At 41.5% G+C, this 27823-nt stretch overlaps 1 protein-coding gene across 2 annotated transcripts; it reads left to right on the forward strand.

The window, feature by feature from the left end:
- Nucleotides 1-910: 910 nt before the first annotated feature.
- Nucleotides 911-27808, forward strand: frem1a (Fras1 related extracellular matrix 1a). Of its 2 annotated transcripts, none has more exons than XM_074662223.1 (37): nt 911-1023; nt 7294-7696; nt 9881-9975; nt 10058-10368; nt 10478-10674; nt 10761-11084; nt 11179-11287; nt 12307-12438; nt 12711-13055; nt 13139-13281; nt 13371-13567; nt 13657-13750; nt 13823-13990; nt 14741-14949; nt 15126-15219; nt 15339-15591; nt 15690-15893; nt 16065-16250; nt 17652-17848; nt 17938-18148; nt 18413-18557; nt 18645-18786; nt 18977-19172; nt 19256-19520; nt 20817-21234; nt 21322-21523; nt 21597-21741; nt 21818-21947; nt 22432-22504; nt 22807-22950; nt 23662-23870; nt 23958-24005; nt 24095-24259; nt 24515-24646; nt 25885-26000; nt 26173-26258; nt 26364-27808. In XM_074662223.1, exons 2-37 carry the CDS (start codon nt 7454-7456, stop codon nt 26564-26566), a joined length of 6531 nt encoding a protein of 2176 aa, XP_074518324.1. In that variant the 5' UTR covers nt 911-1023; nt 7294-7453; the 3' UTR covers nt 26567-27808. The 2 variants fall into 2 exon arrangements, with proteins under 2 accessions (XP_074518324.1, XP_074518325.1); XM_074662224.1 differs by having other exon boundaries at nt 13660-13750.
- Nucleotides 27809-27823: the final 15 nt, after the last annotated feature.

Here is a 27823-nt window from a genome sequence, read left to right on the forward strand (position 1 = left end):
GACTGGTCCTGAATCCAGGCGCATTACCGACCATCCGCCAACAAATCTCGGACCCTGGAAATGTGAGCATTTTAAATGCTGTGTGCTGTGGAGCAGATGTAAGAGCTTTTCCTCAGTGTCCCCCTGTCTCTATGTTAGCTTCAGGATGCTAACTTTAGCTGTGGTGTCTCATTTACATATGACGGTCACGCCCACTAAATCAGTTCAGAACAGAGGGGCTATGAGAGCCTGAAAACAATGCTGCTGTGCTTGATTTATTGGCTTTTTGGACCAAAACATGTTACTACCTTACTACCTTTTTATGAAGACATCAATGATCCATATTAAACTGCAGAAAAGGAGCATAATATGAGACCTTTAAAAAAATACTCTGGTAATATTTGCAAGTGGCAAGATTTTTGAAGTTTCTTCTCACACACTTTCATTTTTCCTCTTTCCTGTCACTCGCTCTTTTTTTAAAACTTGAATTACTGAACTTTTGTTCAGTAATCTGATCTTTTTTTTTAATCTGTTATTAAAAAGTAAGCTGTAGCTATGTTCTGTTTTTCCTGCTCTAAGTTTCAAAGACATTGAATAAAATCTGAGGTCAGAGAAAATGATGAGGAATTTGCAGATTGACTGTATCCTCTCTCTGTCTCACAGACTCACAGCCCTGCTCTTTACAAACTCCATGAAGTTTTTTTCTGTCCCTCAGTGTCTCCTCACATTAGCACTCTGCCTGCTCTTTTATCTCGTTCCTCTTCTCCCTTCAGTAATGACAAAGCTGTTTCTCAAACCAGCAGCACTTTGGACCAGACTTTGATCTCTCAGCTCTGTGTTTGTCTTTTAGGTTTTTCCACTCCGATTACTGATCCTTCAGAAGGAGGAAGAGCCCGGCCTTCCTCTCCCTCCTCCCTCTTTCTGTCTGTCCTGTGGGAGGAGTTCTTCTTTGAGGAGTTGTAGAGGTAGTCTCAGTTGGAAGCAGAAGAGAGGAGACAGGTAGAGAGGAAGGAGAGGAAGGAGTGCCAGATGTTAACAGATCAGGTAAGGACATGTCAAGATGAACGTGCAGATCTCTGCTGGGGAGATTTCTGTTCAGGGAGGCCTTTAAACATCTGCTCATGGCTCTTTTTTTCCTTTTTCTTTTCCTCCTTTTTAGCATCTCAACTCTTAAAGACTCAAATCTTCACTGTATGTTTGTTCTTCATACCTTAGTATGTGTTTCACGTCTTCCTTAAGCATGGAAACATTTTATTTAGATGATAAAATTCCATCTTTATATCTCCAGATTTCCATCTTTGAGTTAAGTAAACTTCTGTAAATGACTGAAAACTAATATGTTTCTCTAAATCACTCTTCCATGCACCCAAAATTCTGAGTATTTAAATGAAACATATTAGCACACCTGTTTGTTTTTTTAAATACTGCTGCACTGAGCTGAACTTAAACCCGTTTATCTCATCTTCAGCTCTTGGATTCTCAGGTTAAGTGAGTACTTTGTCACTTTTTCCATTGAATGATGCACTTTTTTGGATTGTGCTGTTATCTGCTCATGTTTATATCCATTTTTCCTTCTTTTCCTCTTTTTCTGTCCTTGTCTCCTTTTTATTGCATAGTTTTTCTCAGATTTGTACTCTGTATCCATCTCGATTTCTTCATCATCCCTTCTCCTTTCCTCTTTCTGATTACAATCCATAATTAGGGTTAAAGAATTCATCTCATTGTTTCAGAGTATCCTCATTTTGAGTAAAAAAGTGTCACCCTTAAAGTTTCTGAAAGTATTTTGTTGGTGAAGAGTTTTTTATCCACTGAAATATGGTTGTAGAGTCTAAAAGTGATCCAGAGATCATCGGTGATGATGAATTTAGAGGATATATATTTTGAATAACAACATGCACATGATCAAATTTGAAATGCTACTGCACTAAACTGCTCTCTCACTGATTTGTTGCATCTTCAGCTCCTGTTTCTTGGATGTTTTGGAGCTTTATCAAATTGGATTTGCACTCAGTATTGATCCAAATATCTTCATTATCTTTTCTCTTTATTTTTTCTCATAGCAAACTAAAATTTGAACGCAAATCTGCATGTTTGTGTCTCAAGATATCTGTCCTTCAGATCACAAACAATGAGCAGAAAACTTTGGGGACACAGGTCCAAAGTCTACATGAGTAGAGCGCTACTTAACCTCAAGGCTGTCATCATCGTACCAGCGCTCCAGTGAATAGTGTTCTGTTCTGTTAATTCTGGTTAAGAAAGTAAAAGTAATCCAGAAATCTTTCCGTAAGTAGCATTTCTAATGGTCTGTTTCATAAAACTGCATGTTCATACTCTTTTTTTTTCAAATGCTTTGATTTTTTGCCAATCCAGCACAACATTGGCTTAATAATTTAGTAAGTTTTGAGCTTCTTTTATGATTTATTGTGCAGCCTTTTCTCTATTCTTTGTCCTCTTGTTTTCCTTCTCTCCAGATTTCTAGTTTTTTTTTCTCCTTCTTTCTCTGTGTTTCTGTGAAAATTGCCAGCTGCTGAGGACCCTGTCATTATTAAGATTAAAAGAAGCAGCAGCGGCTGTGAATGAATAGTAACAGACGTTTCCAGCTGTGGAGTGAAGCCACTTGTTATGTGACACATCACATTCCCTTGCAGCTGTGAGCTGTTTTCTGTTCATCTCTGTGTTTGGAAGAGGAGGAGGAGGAGGAAGAGGAGGGTCTACTTATCCTCTGTGTAGAGTTATGGGATGTTTTCTGACCTCTGTGGCATCTTGATTATTATTGTATGTTCATGCTTTGTTGGTGTAGTAAGTAGGAGTTTGAGTAAACGGATGGAGAGCATGTTTGGTTTTGTGTTGAGCTGTGCTGTCTCAGATTTCAGAGCTTCACTACAGACTAGAAAATCTTTGAAAATAAACTCCATGGAATTCTTACAATTAAAAGAGAACAGCTGGGGGAAATGTTAGGATGAGGTGAAGTTTTGGGGCTGAAAAGAGATTCACATCTAGAACTGCATTTCCTGAAGTGTCCACTAGAGGCCGTCTCCTGCAGTGAGTCAGTCCCCATAGAGCGTTGTGGTAAAATGTTCAACTTCACAGCACAAATAAACATGTTTACAGCCTGGTATAAAAGCAGTTTGTCCCTCTGTAGCTTATTTCTCTCTCCATGACAACCGTATGGGCTAATGTATGATGTAAACTAGGGGCGTGGCCTTTTGAGTCACAGATTACAGCTAGGCGCTAACGGTTCTGTGTCCCTCAGTTGAAGTTGTTCCCTAAACTTAACCTCTGGCCCGTGTTTGTAGTGCTCATTGTATGTATTTTTCTTACATGGACATGCATACGGGCCAGGTTTGTTGTCTTTTCCCCACAGAGGATCTGGCTAAAGATTGGTTTCAGCGAGAGACCTTCCACTGAAGGTGTTTGCAATTAAGCAGTGAGTCCACTATGGTTTACAAGCTCTTTTTAGCTCCTTCAGTGTAAATAAATCATCAAAAAATAAACAGGACAAGAAAAGGATCAGTCAGTTTCTTTCCGTGATCAAGATTAAGAATCCAACTACCCGATTTATGCACTGTACAATGTTGATAATTTAGCGCTTACCAACCTTTCTATCAACTTCACATCCAGCTTATTGAAATATCTGCACTCCTGGATCCAGACAAATTCACAAGAGTGTGGTTCCAAACTGAGTCTCTACTTTTGATGGTTAACTTCTCCTCATACACACTTCAGTCTATCATTGAGCATCGTGGTAGAGAACAAACAGCCTGGATTTACAAAGTCTCCATAAACAGGCAGTATGACTTTAAGGTGAATCATTCTGCTCTTAAATCTTCACTTTTTTAAAAGCTATATTTTGAAAATGCCTCAATAGAAAATGAACAGAAGAGTTTTTACAGGATGGTCCTTTAAGCGTGTATGAATTAGCTGGAGAGAGGTTTTCACACCATCTAGTCCTGATGTTTGCTCAGGGTCAGGATCAGGGAGTATGTGTTGTGCTAGCCTGAGCTGATGGGAATGTAAACCTGGTCTGTCATTAGCCGCTGAGCAGACGCTGAGCCTCCTCCTGCCAACATGTCGGCAGAGAAAACACCCCTGACCTTTGGGGTTAATTCAAGGTGAGGTTGGTGGTCTGTGTCTATAATGACAGGAAATAAGACGGTGCCCCAGCATGCATTGTGTTGACATTTATCATACAGCGACTGTAACATGAAGCTGAGTCCAAACAGGAAGAGGATCAGCCGCAGACAGGGACAGGACCCTCATAGAGCTACAGGCAGCTTAACATCCAGACCTTTCCCAGCACCCCACGTCCTCTCTGCAGCCCCCCTCTACAGAGACTCAGAGAGTTAGGGGGTCATCAGGACCTCGATCAGGACAGATTAGTGAGAGCTTTGTGCTGTTAAACAGAGTAAACATCAGCGACAGGAGGAAACACAATGCTGCACACGCTGCTATCTGTAAAATGTGATCTGATCTCAGATCTGATGCTCAGTGTGGACTTTGGTTTCACCAATCTGGACGATACAGTTAAGTGTACTGTATGTGAACTTGCCGACCCACTAATCTTAAAGACTATTACTAGTCGTCATTCTGCCCCTCTGCTGCTCCTTTAATATCTTTACATGATTTAGATCTCAAACATAAATCTCTATTTTTCTCTCAGTGATATTTTAGAAAACCCTTTACTTAACTTTGTTTTAGCTGCTGTCACTTTAAGGCTCCACATTCCACAAACCACCTTCCTCTGACTGGCTGACCCTCTTGGAGGCCTGTTGGGGACAGAGCTATGAGCAGACCTTGGTGGTTAAGGTTCGCCCAGTTAAGACATCTTAACGTGTTGACCTGATTTTTTCAGAAGTCTTGTGAAGATCTTGTTCTGTTTTTAGGAGACTGTTTTATTCAGTTCAGATTCAGGGATTTCTACAACATGAGTATAGATGTACAAAAATCTGCCAACGTTAGTTGGTTTAAACATCCACAGTTGTTACTTCATATACATGTTTATCACTGTGCTGCCCCCATGTGGTCAAAGAAAATCTGTTACTGCAGCTTTAAGTAATTTTCTGTTCTCTTGTGGTTGTAATCATCGCTGTTGTATCCTGACTGTACAAGTAAAATTATACCCTGCATGATATTTGACATACCAGAGGTTACTAGAGGTCGTCTGTAGTAAAAGTTATAGGTGTCAGGTGAAACCACATACCTGCAGAATGTAATCCTTTGGGAAGTATGCAAACTAACAGACTAGTCTTCAGCACAACCAGCTTTGATTTTACAGCATTCAGGATTAAATATGTGGTTTAAAGTTGGAATCAAACATAAAAATGTGAGTTTTGCAGTGATACCTTAGCAGTCAACGCCCAGCTCTCCTGATGGGGTCTGGTGTAGGAGGAGGATATTGTAACAATTTGAAAGCCTGTTTTTGCTCTCAGCCCCTTGAACATGATCTTCCCAGTTTCCTAAACACAAGCATTGTTCACAGAGACAAGCTGCAGCACGTCCCCCAATGCAGAGGCTGATTATAAGGTTCCTTTTCTGTCCAAGGTGCTTTCTGTGTGAGGTCTGCGATAGGTGTCCCACACAAGTGTTGAAGGAATGTGGCAGGGTGACATCTGAGGCCTTTTTTCAGAAACAAAACAACTCAAAAAACATCCTGGGAGGGGTCAACAAAAAGGAGGAATCAAACTTTACTGATTCTTGCAAAGGAAGGAGAAATTAGGAATGAAAACAGGAGCGATTTAAAGCACCCTCAGGTTATAAATTTATATGTTTGTCCCGTTCTGCTTTTATTTATTATCCTGACTCCTGCAGAGGCTGCATGTTTTCTATAGCTGTTAGATTCATGTTGGGGTTAGGCCCATAAAGAGGTTAAAGGTCACTCAGAAACTTCATGCTGTTACCAGAGAGAGCGTGCTTCGCCTCAGGGGAAGGCTATTATTTGCTTGTAATGAACATATTTCCTGCAAACTGAGCGCAGGACAAGTTACGGAGTCTATAAATACAGATGTGGAACACGCCTGAAGCTGGAGGAAAACTCTGATTACTGCTGTTCTCTCCATATAATTACAAAAACAATGAACTGCAGTGTCTGCTTATTGTCCTATAAACATGCAGCATTGCAGTGAGCTTACATTAGTCAGCACTTGTGTTTCTGCTCGTAGACTGAGAAGCTGTATTTTGCTTTTTGCTTTTGTCAGAGTTATGATGAAGATGTGAGGAAGAGGAGTCGCTTGTCAACATATGTACATTTTTTTTTTAAAACTCAGGTTCAAATGCAAAACTGAGGGTTCCTGAGAGGTCTTTTAGTGGCTTGTTTCTTTTGGCTGTAGCTAACCATTGATTGCACTTTTTTGCGAGTTATGCAATTTACATGCCTGGTCGTAACTCATGGCTAAAAATGAGACAATAAGAGCCAAAATAAGCTGTTTCCTAAGGCCATTTATCAGCTTTCCAATTGGGTTGGACTTGATAGATTCACGGCACACCAAAGTCTCAATGGCATACTACACCTGCTGATGAAGTGTAGCCATGAGAGGAGAAATTTGTGTTTTTCACTGCAGAAAATGATTTCTGTGATTAATTTTGTAGTGATGGTGGACACTGAAACCTAATGAAACATAAACAGAAAAAAGACAGAAGAGCAGAAGAAAGATAATTGGGAGAGTGATAGAGCCTGAGCTAGAACAAGGGTTAATGTTTGTGATAAAGTTTATTTCAACCCACAGTCAGCAGTTATTCTGCAGTGGTCTGTTCAAACTTGAGAGTCTATCAATAAAATGAAGAGTGAGGTTACGTTAGCTCTGCTTGGACATAATCAGGATCCACTGATGTTACACATCATGGAGATATGTCAGAGCACCGTGCTGTCAGCAGGGATGAATATGGAAGGCTACTAAACAACAGTACAAACAAAGTTTTATCATTGTCATGTTTCAAACTATAGTGCTATGTAACTTAATCAATACTTTACTTTGATGCTTTGTACCTGTTATAAAATGGTCTTGAACAAAGAAACATAGAGTTAAAAAAAAATGGTCTGATCTGCATTCATTTTTCAAAACAAACACACCTTGGTTGGAGATTCATGTCCTCAGGAGCAAGTGCACTTAGTAAGTAGCGTCTTTATAATAGCACAATGCTAGCTTCTCCAGAAAACCCTTACAGCTCCTTTAAATGTTCAATTTTTGGAATAAAATCCTAGATGTGGGAACATAGGCATGCTCCCTCCCTGCCAGTGCTTAACATTTGTGCTATAAGTTTGACATTACTTTTGCTGACTGAGGCTTTTTTTTTTTTTTTTTGGTAAATCTTTTTCAGCTCCTGGCCAATCATGAAACAAGAAAGTGAGCAAGTGAAACGTCAGCCTCAGAGGAAAATGTAGCTTCACTTCAGGACAAAACCGTCCCTCCATTTTCTGAATTCTCCAGCTGAAGTGTGTTTTCACTTGGAGTCCGTCCTGTTCTTCGGACTGACAGCGATGGCTCCACACAAGCAAAAGCTCACCTGGATTTTGCCTCTCCTCCTTCTCCTGGGCTCGACCTGCTCTGTCCACAGCTCCCTCGTGAAGGTTAATAAAGGTTTAAAGGTGAAGCGAGGTCAGTCGGCCTACCTTCAGGAGGGCGACCTGCAGTTCCAGATTCCCCGGCAGAAGGATGCATGCAAAGTGGAGGTGGTGTTAAATGAGCCCATCACTCAACGAGTGGGGAAGCTCATGCCTGAGGTAAGGAAAAATCTTCCCCCACAGCCCCGAGGTATGCATACACACCTTCAGCTCTGTTTGACAGCTACATGTAGGAGGTGTGTTATTAGTATTCAGGTAATGAACACAAAAACAAGTCCTCTGATTTATTGTTCACCACTCCCAAACATGTATGCGAACAAGAAGATCCCACGAAGAGCAAAAACTCACTGAGTCTGTGAAATCCAAACTGAGATGGAGACAGTTTGATTCAAACAATGCTTATTTGAAGTATCTAAATAATCAGATGTTAAAAAGCACTGCCCTGATAATGCAGTCCCAGTCCTTCAGAGAGAGATAGACAGAAATATTCTTAATTTAAATGTCGGGAGGTTTTGCACTTCCTTAATGCTTTAAACTGAGGAACATAATCACCTGATTATAAGTGTAAAATTAATAAAGTGTAATTTGTTGAATTGTGCTAATGAACTTGGTTTCTCTTTTTCTGTGAGTCAGCCAAACTTTCCAAAAATAGTACTTTATTTATACACATCTAGTATGCACAAGTACAAGTAGAAGTAGTCAACTTTGGTCCACCAAACCACAAGTAAAAAAAAAATAAAGTGGGTGCAAACCAAGGCTCTTTCCTCAGCTTTTTAAATATTTAGGCATCTCCTTGGTTTAGTCATGAGCTTTGAGTATATAATAATGGATAGAACAATACCTCCCTCAAGTGATGCCAAAGTATTCAGAGTTCCCCCTTGTGGCTGACAGTAGTGTGAAGCAAGTCACATCATAACTGAAAGGATGTTAGCTTTCATACCACTGTGACCACTGTTACTATGTGCCTCTGTGCAGGGGCGTGTCCAGACTACCAGAATAGGGTGTCATGGGCTGTTACTTAAGAAGGGGTGGCCAGGATGTGCATGTGTACAAATTATCACCATTATCTTCTTTAACCTCACTCTCTACTTTAACAATTATGATTGTTTAACTATTGTATTATATAAATGATTTTAGTTTAAAAATGTAGTATTTGCATCAGCCAGTCTAACAAATTTAAAGTTTTTTTTTTTTTTTATCTCTCATGGCATGGCTGCAAACTTTTTAGTTAGATAAGGCAAAAAAAAAAAATGTGTTGAATAATTAATTTTAAAAGTTTTAAGTTTCTAACGTTTTGTTTTTTTGGGTTTATTTTATCTTTTTTCTTGTGTCATGGGTGGTCTTTCGACATGATAGTTGAAAGATTTATAACTTTTTAGGATGGTGATGATACAGACTGTGACCAAGTTTATCCTTCCTACAGTTCTTTGGTTCCCTGCAAACTTCTGGATTATAATCCTGAGGAGATTTAAAGCTCAGTTGAGGTGTCTGAACACTGACACATGATGTCAGAGTCTACTGTGTCAGATAAGGTTGTCTGGAATATTTCCAGCCGTCATGTGTAGTCTTGTGTCAGTTCAGGTAAAGAGAGGTATTTAGTGAAGAGTCAGACAGACCCCTCTCCATCTCTCTTTGTCTTCATGGCAGACAGGCCGCCTCCTCTCTAATGACTCTGTGCTGACAGACACAGTCGTCTGGTGGACGTCCAGGATCAGTCGTTTATCAGGCTGCAGAGCAGAAGACATAAAGTTACTTCAACATCAGTTGGCTTTATTTACATGAAACATCGAGGTCATTTTGAATTATGATTTCTGCAGTTTCTAATGTACAACATGTGCAAGGATTCTGAGCTCCTAACTCTGAGAGACTCTTTAGTGTAACATCTGAAATAACTCTGGTTCTGGTTTGGCTCTGCTAGCTTTAGGTGCCAGGCTGCAGCCTTCATTGCACTGGCTTTAAGACCAGTTCCTAGTCTTGGGAGTATCTGGTGCATGTCACCTCAGTCTCTCTCCCCACATTCCCTGTGTCTCTCAGGCTGTCCTATCAAACAGAGCCTCAAATTAAAAATAAAATCACATGCCATCAGTGAAAAAGAAGAAGACAGTCTTTATGACCCATACTGCAGACAGCCACCAGGTGGGGCTCCTACGTTTTTGGTCTTGCTTTGTAGGAGCTGTTTCTTGTCTACTGGTGATCTTGGAAACAGATTACTTTGTAGCCTCTAGAAACTATTTAAGAAATTCACCTGAGCTTTCATTTTACCTCGAGTGTTCACAAACATGAACTGCATCTCGATTTATGAAATGGATCTTGCCCACCACAGTTTTTCTTATCTTACTCCAGGTATTCGATTGCCACTATCTGGCTGATGAGATAAAATATGTCCATAACGGGTGTCCACTGTTGAAGGAGGATACTGTCAAGCTCCGCCTCTACAGGTACAGTCTCTAACAACCCTAACACCTCCAACTCTCGTTCAAAGTTCTTTCTCATGGGGCTTGAAACTTTTTTCTCCACCAGGTTCACAGAGACAGAGACATACACAGAGGTGTTCTCACTCCACATCGACATCACAGAACCAGACTGCAGCATCATTAAGCTGGGGCCCAAACCCCTGCAGGTTCCTGAGTTTTATGGCCTCTCTGATGTCGTGGATGGAAACGTGGTATCCTTCAGTTACGAGAGGAGGTCCAGTCTGGAGTGCAGCATCCACCTGAGTAACCACGACACTCACCTGCCAGCTCACGGTCAGCTGGTCACTGGAGAGCCAGAGAAAGCCACAAAGAGAGGAGACGAGCCGGAGAGCTTCATTCCCCTTCGTCAGCAGCTAGGTAAACCTTTGACACCTGAATGTCTCACATGTTTTCAGGTAGGATCTGGAAAGTTGAGGTTTTCTCAGATCAGAGCTTTTGAATTTATGTTATCCCTCGTCTTCTTTAGATAACAAAGAAAGAGCCATGTGTAAATCTGAAGACTGTTTGAAGGGCCTGAAGCTGGTCAAGTTCACTAAGATGCCCTGTGATGACTTCCTGATGATGGGGCTGAAGTATCAGCATATTGACCCTCCGTCTCCAGATGTGGACTACATTGCTATCAAACTGGACCTCAAGGACACCAGGAGTGGGAGCGTTTATCGGGTAATTTGGATCTTTTTTTTTCTTTTGTGTTTCTTTGTCTTTCATCACTGACTGATGGTAAGGGTCGTTGTGTTTCCCTTCTTTAGTCTGAACAGGCCTGGATTCCAGTTCAGATACTTGGTGCGATGCCCAACCAGCCTCCCAAACCGTCCTTCATGTCCATGTTCATCCTGGAGGTGGACCAGTTCATCCTCACTCCACTCTCCACGGCTACGTTAGACTCTGAAGACGAGGAAACCCCCAAACAGCTCCTTGTTTTCAACATCACCAAACCCCCCGCTGACGGCTTCATCACACATCTGTCTGATCAGACTCGACCGATCTCCTCCTTTACGTGGCTTGATCTCAACGACATGCTCATCGCATATCAACCTCCGAACTCCTCACATACACAACGCAGGAATTATGAGGTACGACATCCTCTTTCTTATACTTTGTTATTTCAGGTAACAAATGTTTGGTGTTGTCAGTTGTTTCTGTAAGTCTCTGTAATCTGTCATGCAGGTGGAAGTTCAGGCTCATGATTTTTTCTTTGAGACGAGCCAAACTATGACCGTCCACATGTCTGTGAGAAACGCGGACACCAACGCACCCAGAGTGTCCTGGAACATGGGTAAGCCTGGGTCGACAAATCACAAATACAAAAACATACTAACATTGAACACTCATAGTAAAAGTGCATTAAGGGCAACCATGTCTTCATGGCCTCTTTTATAATTTTTTTTAGCAGAAAAGTTTTGGGGGGAAAAAAGAACCACAGCCAGTTGATGACAAACCCTTACCCTTTTAGACCCCAAATGATATGTCAAGTGGTTGGTGGAGGCCAAAAAGGAGCATAGACTCATATGTATTTCCACTCTACTCTGAGCCTCGGAATCTTTGCTGATGCTCTCCCTGCCTCAGGCATTCCACATACACATGTGAAAGGGCAAGGATTCCCCAAAACACAGTCGTACTGCTAAAAATGACTTGCTGATGCAACACCACACCAGAAGAAGGTCCCTAAATGAAGAACTTGGGGTGGACAGAAAGTTCGAAGTCTGTTCAATTAAACCCAAGTTCTGCACACTAACAATCCAAGCTATCCAAAATCATTATGCAGTCTAGACAGAGTAAAAAAAATACAAGCTGAGGTCTCAAAACAAGAAGAAGACAAAGTGGCACAGAAAAGAGAAAAGACTGGGCTTAAATACACAAAAGGAGCAGGGATAACAAGACACAGATGAGTCACATAGGGGATACTAAGGGAAGTTGAGACACGAGCAGGAAGACAATGGACCTAAAACAAAAGACAAGAGTCAGTATTAAAACAAAAGCACAAGACATGAAACATGAGAGAGAAAATAAAAACAACTTAACCTGGAGACAGGACAATTGCTTGGAAATATGAACTCTCTGTGATGAGAGAGGTCTGGACTAAACTTAACTAACTGATAATGAGGTCTAATCATTTGTTTTATCTACTTGATAATTGACATTTTGAGATTCATAACTCTTTAGAAAAATGTATACTGTCACTGTCTAGCTGCTCCAGCATTAAATTCTTTTCAGTCTGCAATCAATGGCGTCATATAGATTTTGGACTGACATGTACAGTGTGCTTGGTTACGTTGTCTTTTTCTTTGTCTTAAGGTCTCAGCCTCTTAGAGGGTCAGTCCAGACCAATACTGTGGGAGCAGCTCCAAATTGTGGACAATGACAACCTGAAAGCTGTCCGTCTCATCACTGTGGACGGCCTGCAGCACGGACGGCTCACTGTCAGAGGTAAAGACCTAAAACCTAACATAGACAAGGCTGAAAACAACCTGGTGCACCTGTAGAATTACTGTAAGATCAGTAAAGGTTAGTAAGTGGCATCTGTAAAGAAGACAGAGGATATTTTTTCGACATCTTTTACAGAGCAATGTCTTACCCTATGACCATTCCCATCATCTTCAGCAAAGTCCTCAATGTGCTGTTTCTGTGCAGCAGTGTAGCTCACCCAGGTAAGAGATGACATGCAACAAGGTCTTTAAATATTTTTTTTTTAAATTCAGGTGGAAAAGGATTCATGTTCACCGTTAAAGACATCAAAGATGGTGTGGTCCGTTACCACCATGACGACAGCGACTCCACCAAAGACTTCATTGTCTTCAGAATCACTGATGGCCCCCACCAGACCCGACACAAGTTCCCCATCAAAATCCTCCCCAAGGATGACAGCCCACCGTTCCTGATCACCAACATGCTGCTGGAGGTCTCAGAGGGTCAGACGGCTCTGCTGAGAGGATCCACCCTACAGGCCTCAGACATGGACTCCAGCGACGACTACATTCTTTTCAACATCACCCGACCCCCACAGGCTGGAGAGGTCATGAAGATCCCTGGACCGGGACTCACAGGTTGGAAGAGTCTTGTTACCATTCCAGTATCTTCTTCTAGACTTAACTCAGTTTGATCACATGACGTCTCTGATGGTTTAAAGGTTACCCTATCAGCCACTTCCTGCAGAAAGACCTGTCTCAGTCCATGGTTTACTATCGACACATGGGGAACGAGGTGTTTGATGACTCCTTCGAGGTGGTGCTTTCAGACTTTCATGACCCCCCAAACCTGTCAGAGCCTCAGGTGGGTAAAAACTAGTTTGATTTGAAACTGAAAGACTAGAATTTCTTTGAAAAACCAAAAATGTTATCACAGTTATTTTTCGGGTGCAGGTTGTGGTGGTGCACATCGAACCCGTTCCAGACCAACCACCCAAAGAGGTTCCTGGTTCCAGTCGCTGCTTGGTGCTCAAAGAAACAGAAGTGGTCCATATAACCCGACAACAGCTTCACTTTGTAGACCAGGAGTCTCCGGACAGTGAGCTGATGTTTACGGTCACTACTCCACCTTTCTACACCAGCTCTCACGGGTAAATATCTCCTCACCTGCAGAAAAGAGCAGATTCTCAACCATGGTAAACATCCAGTCTGAGTTATGTGCTGCTTTTGACTTTTTTAGCAGCAGTCCAGATGCAGGAAGGTTGTTCTTAGTCGACAGCATCCCTAAATTCACTAAAGACCCCAACGCACCTGTGCTGAGACTCTTCACGCAGGTAAGTCTTTAAGTTCCCTTATCAAAATAGCATTAACTTCCTGAAATTTATCCTTTTTTCTGTTGCTTCCAGCATGCTGTGAACTTCATGAAAGTTGCCTACATGCCTCCCATTATGGACATTGGCCCTTACCCTCAGCACATCCAGTTTATTCTGTCTGTGACAAACCACCTGGACAAAACTGTGACTGGAATCTGCTTCAACATCACGGTGGTGCCAGTGGACAACCAGCCTCCACAGGTGAAAAGAAACTGTTTCATTTCTACTTTTAAAGGTCCCACATTATGCTCATTTTCTGCAGTTTAATATGGATCATTGATGTCTTCATGAAATGATAGTAACATGTTTTGGTCCAAAAAGCCAATAAATCAAGCACAGCAGCATTGTTTCCAGGCTCTCATAGCCCCTCTGTTCAGAACACTCTGATTTAGTGGGCATGACCTTCATATGTAAATGAGCCACCGCTGATACCGCCCCGCTCTTCAGCATCACTGAGAGCGGCGCAGCAAGCTCAGAGTGCACAATGTTAAGAAAACAGAGAAGCTTGTTTACTTTAACATTACAGACTAAAAGAACAGGCTAACTGCAGCTACTGTTAGCATCCTGAAGCTAACACAGAGACAGGGGGGACACTTAGAAGAAGCTCTTACATCTGCTCCACAGCACACAGCATTTAAAATCTGCTCCGTTGGACCAATCAGGTCAGACTTTCTCCTGATTGGTCTAAAAAGGGAATCGCTGACATCGGCAAATCCCCAAAATCCAAACATTTTGTTTTAGGTCAGGATTTTACATTTACAAGCACTACTAAGTACAGGTTTGGTCATTGAAAATCACATTTTGTGGGCTGGGAGAAAAGCCAAAGACCCTCGAATTTCAATAAAAGACTTAATAAAGGGATTTTTGCATAATATGGGACCTTTATATGTTCTTTAATATGGGGTGATATGTAGCAAAAAGTCGTGGTATGAAGAACAAGTCTGTCCTCAGGTGATCACCAACCCTTTGACTATAGAAGAAGGAGGAGAGTCCTCAGTCGGCCCTGAGCACCTGCTACTCTCAGATGTAGACTCCATGGAGGAGAGTCTGAGGGTGGAGCTTCAGAAGGAGCCTCAGCATGGAGTTTTGCAGCTGGGCAGCCTCTCACTAAAACAAGGGCAGGCTTTCACTATGCAGGACCTGAGGAACCTCAAAGTCAGGTTTGACATCCCACTTTTTCTATCACATGGGTTATCAGTCAAAAGTGATACTTTAACTGGATATGGAAGTAATTTTTGCCCAAGTATTCGTTGAGGTGATACCTTTGAGAATTTGTTAGGACTCACATATTATCTTATTAGATATTCATTTTTCCCAACTTTGGTTTTCTATTCAGGTACACTCACGACGGCTCAGAAACAATAAAAGATAACATCAATTTCATTGCAACAGACGGCATCAATCCTGTCAGTTTTTTCCTGCAGGTCGAGGTAAGTGACTTATTTGAAAGTCGGTCAGTCATATTTAATCAACTTTGCACTCTTGGTTCTTCTTTACAGTTAAAAATGTTTGATTTTGTAAAACTAAGTGAGTTCCATATTACATCCAGGTGATTCCCATCAATGACGAGGTCCCGGTTTTGGTTCCTGGTCTGAAACCGGTCCTCAGCTGTGCAGAGGGCCAGGAAACCATAATTACAGCTGAGTACATCTACGCTACGGACGCAGACAGCGATAACAGCAGCCTGACCTTCCTGATCGCCCGGCAGCCATATCACGGTGTCGTGCTACGAAGTGGCGTCATAATTGACCGCTTTATCCAGGCTGACATCACCGCTGGGGTTATTAGCTACAAACACACCGGTGAATAAATGTTTTATGAATGTAGTTGTGTTAATAAGAGGAAGATGATCTTAATCCTTTAGAGATGATCTAAAAATGCTGAATTTGTTGGGTTTCAGGTCTGGAGATCGGACTTACCCCCCGCCATGACACCGTCACCTTTGTTATTTCTGATGGAGAAACAGAGAACTCTGGTCTTTGCTGCAGTGAAGGAAAACCATCCAGGACCAGAGGAAAAACTCAGCTGAGAGACAGTCTGCCTGTTTATGACCTCAAGATCACCGTGTTTCCTGTCAACAGCCAACCACCATCACTGACTACAGGTGAGACATTTCAGACTCCGCCCAGTACACCTTATCATCAACCTGTACTGTTTTTGTCACATAATTTGTTTCATTAGAACAATGTGAAGCTGTGTGGCTTTTCTTTCTTGTCAACTTAACATGGGTCAAATTTCCCCCTGACGAAGCCTCTGTCCTTTTCCGTATTTTTAGGAGACATTTTTACCGTGGATGAAGGCGGCTCTGCTCCTATCACTACATCCCATCTGAAGGCCTCTGATGTGGACACAGCCCTGGATGATCTGGTGGTCAGTCTGATTTCTCCACCTCAGTTTGGATACATCGAAAATGTCCTGCCCAGTCCGGGCTTTGAGAAGAGCAACACTGGCATCAGTATAGGTGAGCATCATCAGCATAGAGAGGCAGTGTGAGTAATGTTGAATGTATTGTCACAGGTTTGTCATTTGTGAGTGCTTCTCTGTTTAAGTTTACAACGTACAATTTCACTTGGCAGACTCTTTTTAACCAAAATAAATTAAGTCAAAAAGTTTCATGATTTATTACAATATGTTGCATCAGTAACCCAGAGGTTTAAACAGTGTTCCTGTGCAAAGACTTCCATAGAGTTCAGCAGCATGTACTATCTATGCAGATGTGTAGCACTTTCTTGTCGTCTGTTTTCACCATCTTTCCAGCTACCTGCATGGTCATAGATTCAGTTTGCTTTAGTATTGATGGCAGTGAAGAGTGAACAGAACTGCTACATAGAAACAATTTGCCAAGATTCAGCCCCCTAACCCCAAAAACTGGTTTCATGTGACCTTAAATTGAAGAGTCTTTTCAGTCAGGTTATGTCTCCTGACCATAGACTGTATATAGAGGGAACAGCGTGGCTCCACCATTTACCATTGTACGGTTTTGAAGCCAAAATACCCCTGCCACAGGTGCAGCCATTGGCAGCTGTCTGCCCAGTAGAGACTGTGGGGGATTCTGGGAGAATCTGAGTGGAGCCGGGTGACAAAAATAAAAAATGTTAATTTTTTCTTTCAAGAGTCTAATCACTTCTTCACTCTACCTCCCAACATGTTTTACAATTCCCGAAAATATACACAAGAACAGCAGCTGTCAATCATTGTTAGACATGACGTAAAGCCTCGTTTTTAACCTTGAATAACTAATGAAAACAAAACTTTTCAGAAAAAAGAGGACTCCAATACAAGACAGCCAAATAATATCTTCAAATCACCACAACAATCGGACGTGAGAAACATTTCTATGATGAGTATTAGTTTTTTAAAGTTTGACCACAGCCGATCTGGAATGACTGGGGAGTCAGATTTTTTTACCTATACCACAGCCAGTCACCAGGGGGGAGCAGTTTCTGTGGCAACCTCACTTTGAGCTGAGCAAGATGACGTCCATTTCTTTTACAGTTTATGATCCTGATGTGTTATATCCTGATGTGACGTATCATAACATTTATCAACAAAGCTTGAAATTTGTGCCGTATTGTTTGTTATAATGTCGTTTTTTATTTTTACTTACCATATGTCCTTTCTTCTATTCAGTGTTTCTTAAAAAGTATTGTTTCATATCACATCGTAATTTAATGTTTTCCACTGTAATATTAGATTATCTATGGTACATTGTTTTATGATGATGTTATGCAGCCCATTTCATTTCACATTATATCATATTGTATTGTATTACATTTTATAGTATTACTACTGTACAATGGTGGTTATTGTAAATACACAACGTAATATTTTTTTTTGTCTTGCCTCTTTTTTTTTTTTGCAGCTTCCTTCTCGTACAAAGACATCATGGATGGTCACGTGAACTACGTACAGTCCAGACACCAAAGGATGGAGCCCACAGCTGACCAGTTCATGCTCTGCGTGTCAGACGGCAAACACAGCTCCGCCCACATTCCCTTTTACATCATCATCAATCCCACAAATGACGAGATCCCAGAGTTTGTGGCTCGCAACATCACAGTGAGTTTTCCAGTCTGCTCCCAGAACTAGAATTAAACGTCCTCTGTGGCTCAGTATTTACTGATATCATTTTGTGTCTTTCTGTGGAGGTTCAAGAGGGAGAAATGAAGCAGCTGGACTCTTCAGTGTTGCGTGCGATGGACCTAGATGTCCCTCAGAACGTCCTGCTCTTCAGCGTGCTCAAACCTCCGCAGCATGGGAGCATCATCAGCCACAGCAGGGAGAACACTGTCCACAGGAAGAGGGAGTCCAGTCCTCCAGTCCCTGTGGTTGACTTCACCATGACAGATCTGACAAATGGTACTTTTTACATGTCAGTGCTAGCTGCGTTCAATATTTTAAACATGAATTTTATCACTCAAATCAGCAGAAGTTTAGAAACTCTTTTTATGACTAATTTACACAAATTATTACTGTGAAGAAATATTACAACTCAATTATTTTTTAAGTGGTCTTAAAGTTGTTTCAACCACATGAAACATTTTATTTTCATATAAGAGTGAAGTTAATCCTTCAGGCTGACACATCAAAATCTAAATATCAAGAAGTCACGTTTCATCTCAGGTATGGATCTGATGTACCTGCATGATGACTCTGAGAACATGGAGGACACTTTCACCATCCATTTATCTGACGGCAAGCATCAGCTCCACAGACAGCTGATGGTTAAAGTCCTGCCGCTCAATGATGAGGAGCCTCGGGTTGTTAGGTAAAAACCATTGTCATCATACTTCTTGTTTATTCTGAGTTATCTTTGTGAATATAGAGAGAACTTTCTTCTTCTGCTGTCATTTAGGAACAACGGGCTGGAGGTGGAGCCTGGAGAGGCCCGGCTCATATCCAGTGTTGTTCTGTTTACAGAGGACAGAGACACTCCGGCTTCAGAGGTTGTGTTTGTGTTTGAGAGTGTTCCTGCTCAAGGTTTACTGCAGCTGAAGGTTGGTGGAGTGCTACAGAGCCATAAAGAGATTCATTAATTGTTATTATCTGACAGTTTGGATGTGTTTAACAAGGGGATGCTGCTCAATGAGGAGGTGGTTATGTGAGTCAATCCCAACAGGGTGAGCCTGACATCTGTAGAGCTTCCTCTGTAATGATCTGTTGCTGCTGTGTCCCTGTTTCTCTCAGGAAGGTCAGAGCTGGATGGCACTGACAGCTGGCACAAACTGCACGCAGGAGATGGTGGATATGAACCTGCTGCGCTACACACACACAGGTCAACATGGAGAGAACACACAGGACTTCTTTGTTTTCTACCTGCTTGACGGAAAGAATAAATCACCTCCGCAACACTTTCACATCTCAGTCAAAGATCTGCAGAAAGGTACCTCTGAATTTCCTCATTAGACACACAGTTGGATCGATGACACGCAGGAGTTCTTCAGTCCTCTCCTTGTTTTATCTCAGGAAACATCGCTGTCTTTGTGAAGCCGGTGAGTGTCGCTCGTGGGGATCGGGTGGTTCTCACCACAGACGCTCTGTTAGCCACAGACAGCGCAGACAAACCGGAGGAGCTTCTGTATGTCATCACACACCCTCCTGCTCATGGACATGTCGAATACATCAAACACCCTGGGCTGACCATCTCCACCTTCAGTCAGATGGACGTAGCAGCTAACCTGGTGGCTTATGTGCACGACAACCGAGCAAGCTCTCCCACAGAGACCTTTCAGTGAGTCTGGAGCCTTCATAGAATTGAACTTGATCTGTTTTGGTTAAACACATGTATATCATAAAAAGTTAGGCCTTGTGCTTCACATAAACCTCCTTCTTGTTTGCCAGCTTGGCTGAGCTCACACTGACATTTATGTGTCTGCAGTGCAAGATGATTCAGGTCTGGGCACTAAAGTATCATATTTTGGGGTTCAACAGGTACAAAAATTGCAATTGTCAGCATTTCCACTGCAAAAAAAGTTTGGAAAACGTCTTACCTTTTTAGCATCCTTCCGTTGGGGTACCAAGTTTACTTATCCTACCCTAAAGGGTGGAGATAGACACGCTTGGATACCATACTAAATGATATCTCTCATCACCAGACGTTATTTTGTCTGCGCAATTTCATACTTTAATGAATCTTTTTTTTTTTTTTTTTTAGTTCTATTTTAAGTCATTGTGGGTAACACATTTAGATATCAGATCGTGGATCTCATCAGTGATTCATTTCCTTTTAAAAACAACAGCTTTGTTTACAGATGACAGCTGAGCAGTGAGGGATACACAGAGGTGGATGCAAAGATAGAGGGAGATCACACAAGAAAAATGATTTTCTGAAATCTGTTATTGAATGATAAGCATAACTTACCCACAGCCAGCATGGTATTATAGGGTGAATAAACCATACCATAGCATTGAGATCAATTAAGAGATGAAGAAGAGTCTTCCCACTGAAAAACAGTTCAGGTTCTTCCTTTGACAAAGAATCTGAAAATAATTCACTTTTTATTCCTGAATGTAGCTGATACACAAAAAACTGACACTTTGAAAGTGTATTTTGGCAAAGGTTAACTCAGCTGGCAGAAACCCCCTCTACCCTCTCTTCCACCTCTATTCTAGAGATTTTCAGTAGATGAGACCAATGAAGGTCGAGAAGGATAGATTTATTTCCCCGGCAGTCTGAGCAGTGTTATCTGTTCTCATGTAAGATTGGGGGTTTAGTGTACCAAACTGTGCTGAACCAAACCTGACCACTTGGTGGCAGCATTTGACATCAGTGCAGAAAGATTCCCTGCAGCTTTGTTTCAGAGCAAGTTGCTTTGAAGCCAGACTTTCTCCAAAACCAGCAGAGTGTATTCACAGACGTATTATTTTAACCTCACAGGTCTGCATTTCTTTATGCTCTCTTCCCAAACTGTTTTGTATCATGAAAGCAAAAAGCAACAAAATTACCTCTAAAAATGTTCATAGAGCCCTCAAAGGGCCTCGTCACACAGTGTGACACTCTGTGTACTGTTTTTGTGTGTTTCTGCAGGTTTGTGGTGAGTAACGGTAAGACGAGCAGAAATGGAACCTTTGAGATCGCGGTGGAGATGGTGGACCGCGTCCTGCCCTCTCTGACCTCAAACACAGGCCTGACAGTCCCACAAGGATCCTCTATGATCCTGGGTCCAGACTGTCTGACTCTCTCTGACCCTGATACTCCCCCCAGAGACCTGACCTTCATCCTCCTGCAGCCCCCTCAGTATGGGGACCTGACTTTAGGAGGAAGAGGTCTGAGTGCTGGATCAAACTTCACCCAGAGAGACTTGCAGGAGCTGGAGGTGGCGTATAAACATGATGGAGGGCCATCCCAGATCGACAGATTCACCTTCTCTGCCTCTGACAGCAGCAGACGAGGCTTCCTGCTGGACGGGCGGCTACAGACCACACCTGTCTTCTTCACCATACAGGTGGGTGGTCGATTTATACAGAACTCTGAGAAACCTGGGCTGGAACAAATGGCTGAACGTTTATATCATACTCATTTCTTACTCCAGATCAAGCCTTTGGATAAGTCCCCTCCTGAGGTTGTGAAGCTGCTTCCTCTTTGGAAATCTGAGCTCTTAGACGACGGGCGGTACGGCATCTTTCTGTCCTCTCACGGGCTGCTAGCAGAGGACAGAGACAGCAGAGACGAGGAGCTGATATTCAGCATCGTTCGACAGCCGTACTTTGGATATCTAGAAAACATCACGACAGGTTAGTCCAGAAGTACTTGCAGTGTTTTCTGGTTTTAAAATGAGTTTGGTAGAGTCTTTCTTTCTTGTTGTAGGAGGTTTTGTCCCGCAGCGTTTCCCTCAGGCGGAGCTGAACAAAAGATCGATCGTGTACATCATCAACCCAGACAGGCAGTCTCTATCCGACAGTCTGGAGTTCACAGTCTCTGATCCTCTAGGGAACACTGGGCCCCCTCATGTGTAAGAAGAGACACTAACACACACGTTTTAATGATGTTTAGACTCAAGTCTTCACTATGCCACACTTTCTCTGCAGACTGGAGTTCAGCTGGTCCATCGTGGAGCTGTCTCAGTCTCGTCTCTCTGTGTGTGAGGATCAGAGGACAGTCTCTCTAGACATCAGCCGGAAAGGAAACTTAGCAGAGTCTTCATACGTCACAGTCAAGGTTTACATCTTACTTTTTAGTCTTTTTAGTCTTCTGAAGATCTGAAAATTTGAGAGTGATTCTGGTAACAAATACCTGGACCAGAAACATCAACAACACTTCTATCTATCTATCTATCTATCTATCTATCTATCTATCTATCTATCTATCTATCTATCTATCTATCTATCTATCTATCTATCTATCTATCTATGTATGTATCTATCTATCTATCTATCTATCTATCTATCTATCTATCTATCTATCTATCTATCTATCTATCTATCTATCTATCTATCTATCTATCTATCTATCTATCTATCTATCTATCTATCTATCTATCTATCTATCTATCTATCTATCAGATGATGATGATGTGTGAAGCTGATTTACTGATGCCTCTTGTTTTTAGTCATGTTTAAACACCAGAATTGTCCTTTAACTCACTTTATCAGTTTATAAATCTTTAGATTCAGCTCATGTTTTTGATGTTTCTCTGTCTCAGGTGAGGGAGGGTACAGCAACAGCTGGTAAAGATTTCCTCATCAGTCCGTCGTCGCTCATCCAGTTTGATCCAGGTTTGTTTTCATCCATGGGCAAGCATTACTAAATCCTTTCTATTTCATTAAGAGGTGTGGTTTAGTATCTGAGAGAAACTCTGGTTTCAATATTTTTTTGCATTTGACCCTCTAGGCCACCATACCAAACCTCAAACATGCAAGATTCTGGGATCAGTGTAAACATGAAACAATTACTTGTTGATACTTTCTCTGTCTATTCTCTTCTTGTTTTTTTTCTGTGACATGATCCCAATGAGCACTTCACTTTTGGGATGTAGTGAGTAAGAAAAATAAAAAGCTACATGTCTCTGTGTTTAAAGGTGTGTCAAAGAGGATCTGGCAGACAGAGATTGTTCAGGATCATCTGGAGGAGTTTGAGGAGAAGTTTGAGGTGCTGCTGGTCGCTCCTGAAGGAACAGTGATTGGACGGATGGACAAGGCTGAGGTCATCATCAGAGACTCGGGTAAACGTGTCATACGTGTTTTTCTGAGATCTGGTCAGGCACAGTTCAGAGACAAAAAAAAACACACACTTTGAAATACCCTGAATGTATTTTTAATGCTTTGTCACAAGGTGGCGCCACATCACAAAGTCAGCATACAGCCATGATAAGAGTTAAATAAAGAATAAAGTCAGAACACAAAAATAGAGTTATCGTTTGGTTACATTGGGGAATAAAAAAGTTAGTAAATAAATAAAATATTAATTAATTTGGACATCAAAACATAAAAGAACGATCTAAAGTGTTTTCAAATATTTGTTTACATAGCTGTTTACACTTATTTTATGCAATGAGAATTAAATGGACACTATTATCCGTGTTTATATATGAAGTTATATGTATTTAACTGATTCATTAATTCTTTTGGAATCTCTTTTTTTACACTTCAAAAAAAAAAAATTGGATCGTAAGCAGAGAAAAAAACACTTATTCACTTGGTTGTACAAATAAATAGAATTTGAGAATTCATAGATATATAACTAAATTTCAGACTTAGTTTTTAGTTTTTTTAAATGATTTTTTTGTATTTGGTTATCTCAAGCAGGTGTCCTTTATTTTTTACACTATTGTTTCTCTTTTTGAACATTTTGATCCTTTTTTAGAGTCTTCACTGACTTTATTTTAAGTGGTATCTTCTCAATGGGACTAATATGACTAAGCGTGTAACCACAGGTCGGTGCAGACTGAACCAGAATCATGAGGCTCCAGCTCTTGGAGGCAAAGAAATCAGGTCTGACAAGTACCCCCCTCATGGATCCATCCATCTGGAGAAACTGCCACTCAGCACAGAAGCAGTCGTCTGGAGTCGAGGAGATAGCATCTCCAGACCTTCAACAGACGTCACAAAGAAGAAACTCAAAGCTCGTAGCAATCCAAAGACGGTAAGAGTTGTTTTTAACATCAGACGTAGATTTGGTTTGTTTAAGTTTCATTCAACTTATCAATTCCTGCTGTGTCTTAACCTACAGATCTCGCCGTCATCAGTCTTTCATAACGGGACGGATGTTGTTTACACGGTAAGCTGCTGCTGATGATGATGATGCAAACCTGAACCCTCCTCTAAACTGTAGAAAAAGTATCAGATGTTTAGTTTGGTTAATTACAGTATCACGGGATCATGCAAATGCAAGTAGAAGATGACACTTCACCGTCGAGGACGGGAAGGAAAGCAAACATCCGTGTGATGAGCAAAGGAAAAGAGCAGCAGGCGGCACCAGCTCCTCAAAGAAAGATCCCCAAACCTCCAAAAAATGGACCAGCACCAGCACAGGTGAGCACAAACCTTCTTACCCTCTCTTCAGCTTAGCAATCAAGCTGCCAGGACTCCTGTTTGTTAAGCCTCATGTTCTTGAGTTCATGGCTGCCAACTCCTGGAAAAATCAATCTTTAATACGCTTTCCTGTGACTAAAGGATTCATAAGAGCCTTAAAAACAACTAACTGCTGGATTAATGCTTGAATAAAAACAAACAAATCAGCAGCAGGCAGGTGTTAACAGATTTCACTGTGATTTGTTTGGCTCGTAGGCTTCATCCGATTACTCTGTCCCCAAACCCTGTGTGCCAGAGCTGATGGGACTCCTGCACTTCAACCAGAGCACCAATCAGCTTTTCCACTGCAACGGCCTCACCTGGAAACCCTGGGCCCCAACCGATCAGGTAACACAGACTCACAACAGAAGAAAGCTGCTTTGCAAGGAAAAAAAGGTCCAGGTGTGTCCTAAAGATCACAGAGGACTTCAGTTTGTTAAAAGGTCAAGGTGATTAAAGCCATCGACATTGTGTCATCAAAAGGGAACTCCATCATTTTTTAATGCAGGAACAACAAAGTTTGGATTTCTTTCAGGAACAAGTCTCAAACTTTTCCTTTTTGTCCCCAGACTGGCTCTGGTTGTTACTCTTAGTTTCTTACAACATTAAAGACATTTTCAAGTGCAGTTTTTCAGCAGAAGTTGTTGCATTCCTCTCTGCAAAACCATCAAACACCACTGAGAAATTCAGGAACTCTTTCTGCTGCAACTGGAGTTGCTGATCTACTTCTGCCATGACTGGACGACATTATTTGGGATTTTTGCATCTTGCAGGAGCATCTTTTTGGATCCAAACCTGCTAGTATAATCTATCAATAATGTATCAAAGCTTACTGATAATGTCAGCAGTCGAGCAGCAGCTCCTATGTTCTGCTCATTTAGTTAAAAGGTTTTGTTCATGGAGTGTGGTAGACTTGATGAGAGCGATTTAATGAGGATCCAGTTTTTGCAAGAGTCTATATATGCACTACACAAGATCAGAGTGTTTTGACTACTTATTCACGGGAGGGTGCCAAAACAACACAACTTGAAGGTTCAAGGCAGGAGCTTTATGATGTCATTCAGTGTCTGAATAAGGAGGGTTTTTCAAAGAGGTCGATTTGATTTGGTAAAAATTTAGTGAAAATGACCGTCGCTCTTATTGACATATGTATTAACCATAAAGAAAAAAAACAGTCACTAAGTGTGGTCAAACATCCTTGTGCCATCATTACAAGACTTATTAAAACCTCACCTGTCCCTCAATTGTCTCAGATGATCAGTGGTCAGTTTTCTGCAGTGTTACAGGCAATGCTGAGAAAAAAGGTCAGGATTTTTTTATGTTAGGATCAGGATCTGGATTTTATTACATTTTTATGAACAGACTTGTTTAATTTCTGCAGATTGTGCAGAGCTTTAGCTTTATACAAGTAGCCTATGCACAGTGCAAATGTAGTTTAGTGAGACCTTACTAGACAGACTTTAGTTTGGTTGTGGCTTTGACATAGAATGCAAATGTGCACTTGGTTTGGAACATTGTTCATCTCAGTGCCGTATAAATATTTTCTTATATGAAATGTTTGTTTGTTTGTTCCCTCTGTGCCTCAGATGGTGGGCGCTCAGAAGTGTCCTCATGGTTGGAGCTTTCATGCTGGACTCTGTTACATCCTCAGCACAGAGCACAAAGTCACATGGAGCACCGCGAACAGAGCCTGCAGAGAGAGGTACACGTTCACATGGGACCAGACAAAAATAAATTCAAGGATCATTTTAGACAGACTGGGCGCACATGCTTCTGATTTGATGCTTGTCATGCATGAAACCCATGTAATCTGAATTATTGCACTCTGACTGATCCCTCAGAGGACATAACTCAGCTTGTCTTTGTGATTATAGATACAAAGGAACTCTAGCAAGCGTCCTCTCCAAAGCTGACATGGACTGGATGTGGGACTTTAGTGGAAGAAAACCCTTTTGGATCGGTGAGTGTCTCAGGACTTTTCTCACGACACCATTCAGCTCTGTTCTGTAACATGTAAAAGATTAAATCCACCAACCTTGACTCATTTTTTTCCCTTCTGCTGAAGGCCTGAACGACAGGGAGGGCAGAGGACGCTGGGAGTGGGCAGGTGGCGAGCTGGTCATCTACACCAACTGGAGGAAGACTCCACCTAGGTCAAAAATGAAGGGCAACAAAAAGTGTGTCCTGGTTTGGAAGAGGGCGAAATGGCAGATCAGAGACTGTAAGACGAGCAGAGGTCATCGCTTTGTGTGCTCTGTGAAACCATGAACACAGAGGAAGAGGACGGACTGATCCTCAGGACCTTTAAACTGAGATAACTTCCAAAAATGAAACGATTCAAACTCTGCTGGAACTGTTTTTTTTTTTTTAATTGAATCTATAATGTGATAGTTACGTCTTGGAAGCTCACTACTATGTGATGTTGTTTACACGTTTATCTTAATTAAACACTGAAAGTATTGTTTTATATAATGATCACAGGTATTTTTTTAAGAATTTGTTTGAGGGTTCTTAAAAGCTGACAATTTAACTAACTGAGAAGAGATTTTCTCAAACAAACCCTGCACTTTTGTTTTTGAGCTGTATTATTGCACACAGAGCAGTGCAACGTGACAGGCCCCTCACTTTTCAGAGCCTCCAGTGACCTTTTATTGTTCATCATTCATAATTGTTGGCTTAATAATCTGCAGATGTCGCCTCCTCTTTAAAACAGACCTGTGACATGTGGGGCTGTGAGCTGAGCCGCTGTTACCTTTTCAGATTCCCTCTGTGTTTTTACACCAGCAGAAATACCTTCACCTTTGTCCCCCTGCCTCGTGTCGGGTGATATTAATCCTGGGAGGCACTTTTTAAAGCAGCTTTGCTTTAAAAACTGATGAAAAGATTCTTCTTTGCAGGCCATTGGGGGCTGTGAGCTGAGCTGCTACTAACTCTAGCTCACAAGCTAAATTTTATCCTTTACATGCCTCTGTTTAGATTTCAAAATGCTATACCACAAATAGATGAAACTTGAGTGTTCTTTTACTGCTCTTCTGCAAGGGGCTGTGAGCTGAGGTAAGTTTAGGAGTCTAAAGAGAGGGTATTCCTGTCCCTATGGTGCCCATGTAGGATTTTTACATAATTTACAGCTCAAATAAATCCCTGTTTTTCTCTCACTTGTGTTTTAAAACCTGTATACCAGCTTCTGTCTGAAACATTTTATTTCACCTACTGCCTCTTTAAGGCTCCCTGCGCCACAAACCCCCTGATTGGCCAGCACTCTATGCTATGTCATGGGCAGATGCTGCCTCTCCAAACTGCAAAAAAACTGAAATCTAAGCAAGATTTTATACTTGATATGAGCAACATTTAGCCAACAAGTCCAGGAATGTCTTTTTTCATTATATTAAAATATAAAAATTAGATCTGAATCGCTTTTAAAGAGAAGAATGAGAAGAAAGAAAAGAATCTGTCAAACATTTCTCATCAAGTTTCTTGAAATTGAAATTCTGTCTTAAAAGATGTTTTTTCCAACCCTATTGGCTT

The sequence above is a fragment of the Halichoeres trimaculatus genome, unplaced genomic scaffold (genome assembly GCF_033239565.1).
Source record: "Halichoeres trimaculatus isolate MK-OKI-2021-1 unplaced genomic scaffold, fHalTri1.1 fHalTri1_scaffold_22, whole genome shotgun sequence".
NCBI lineage: Eukaryota > Metazoa > Chordata > Actinopteri > Labriformes > Labridae > Halichoeres > Halichoeres trimaculatus.

What these genes read in the sequence shown, in the direction of transcription:
- frem1a (XM_074662223.1), top strand. Translation starts at nt 7,454, where the DNA reads ATGGCTCCACACAAGCAAAAGCTCACCTGGATTTTGCCTCTCCTCCTT. An exon ending in ATGGACCAGCACCAGCACAG is followed by an intron (nt 24,260 to 24,514) that starts GTGAGCACAAAC and finishes TTTGGCTCGTAG; the next exon opens with GCTTCATCCGATTACTCTGT. An exon ending in AACAGAGCCTGCAGAGAGAG is followed by an intron (nt 26,001 to 26,172) that starts GTACACGTTCAC and finishes TTGTGATTATAG; the next exon opens with ATACAAAGGAACTCTAGCAA.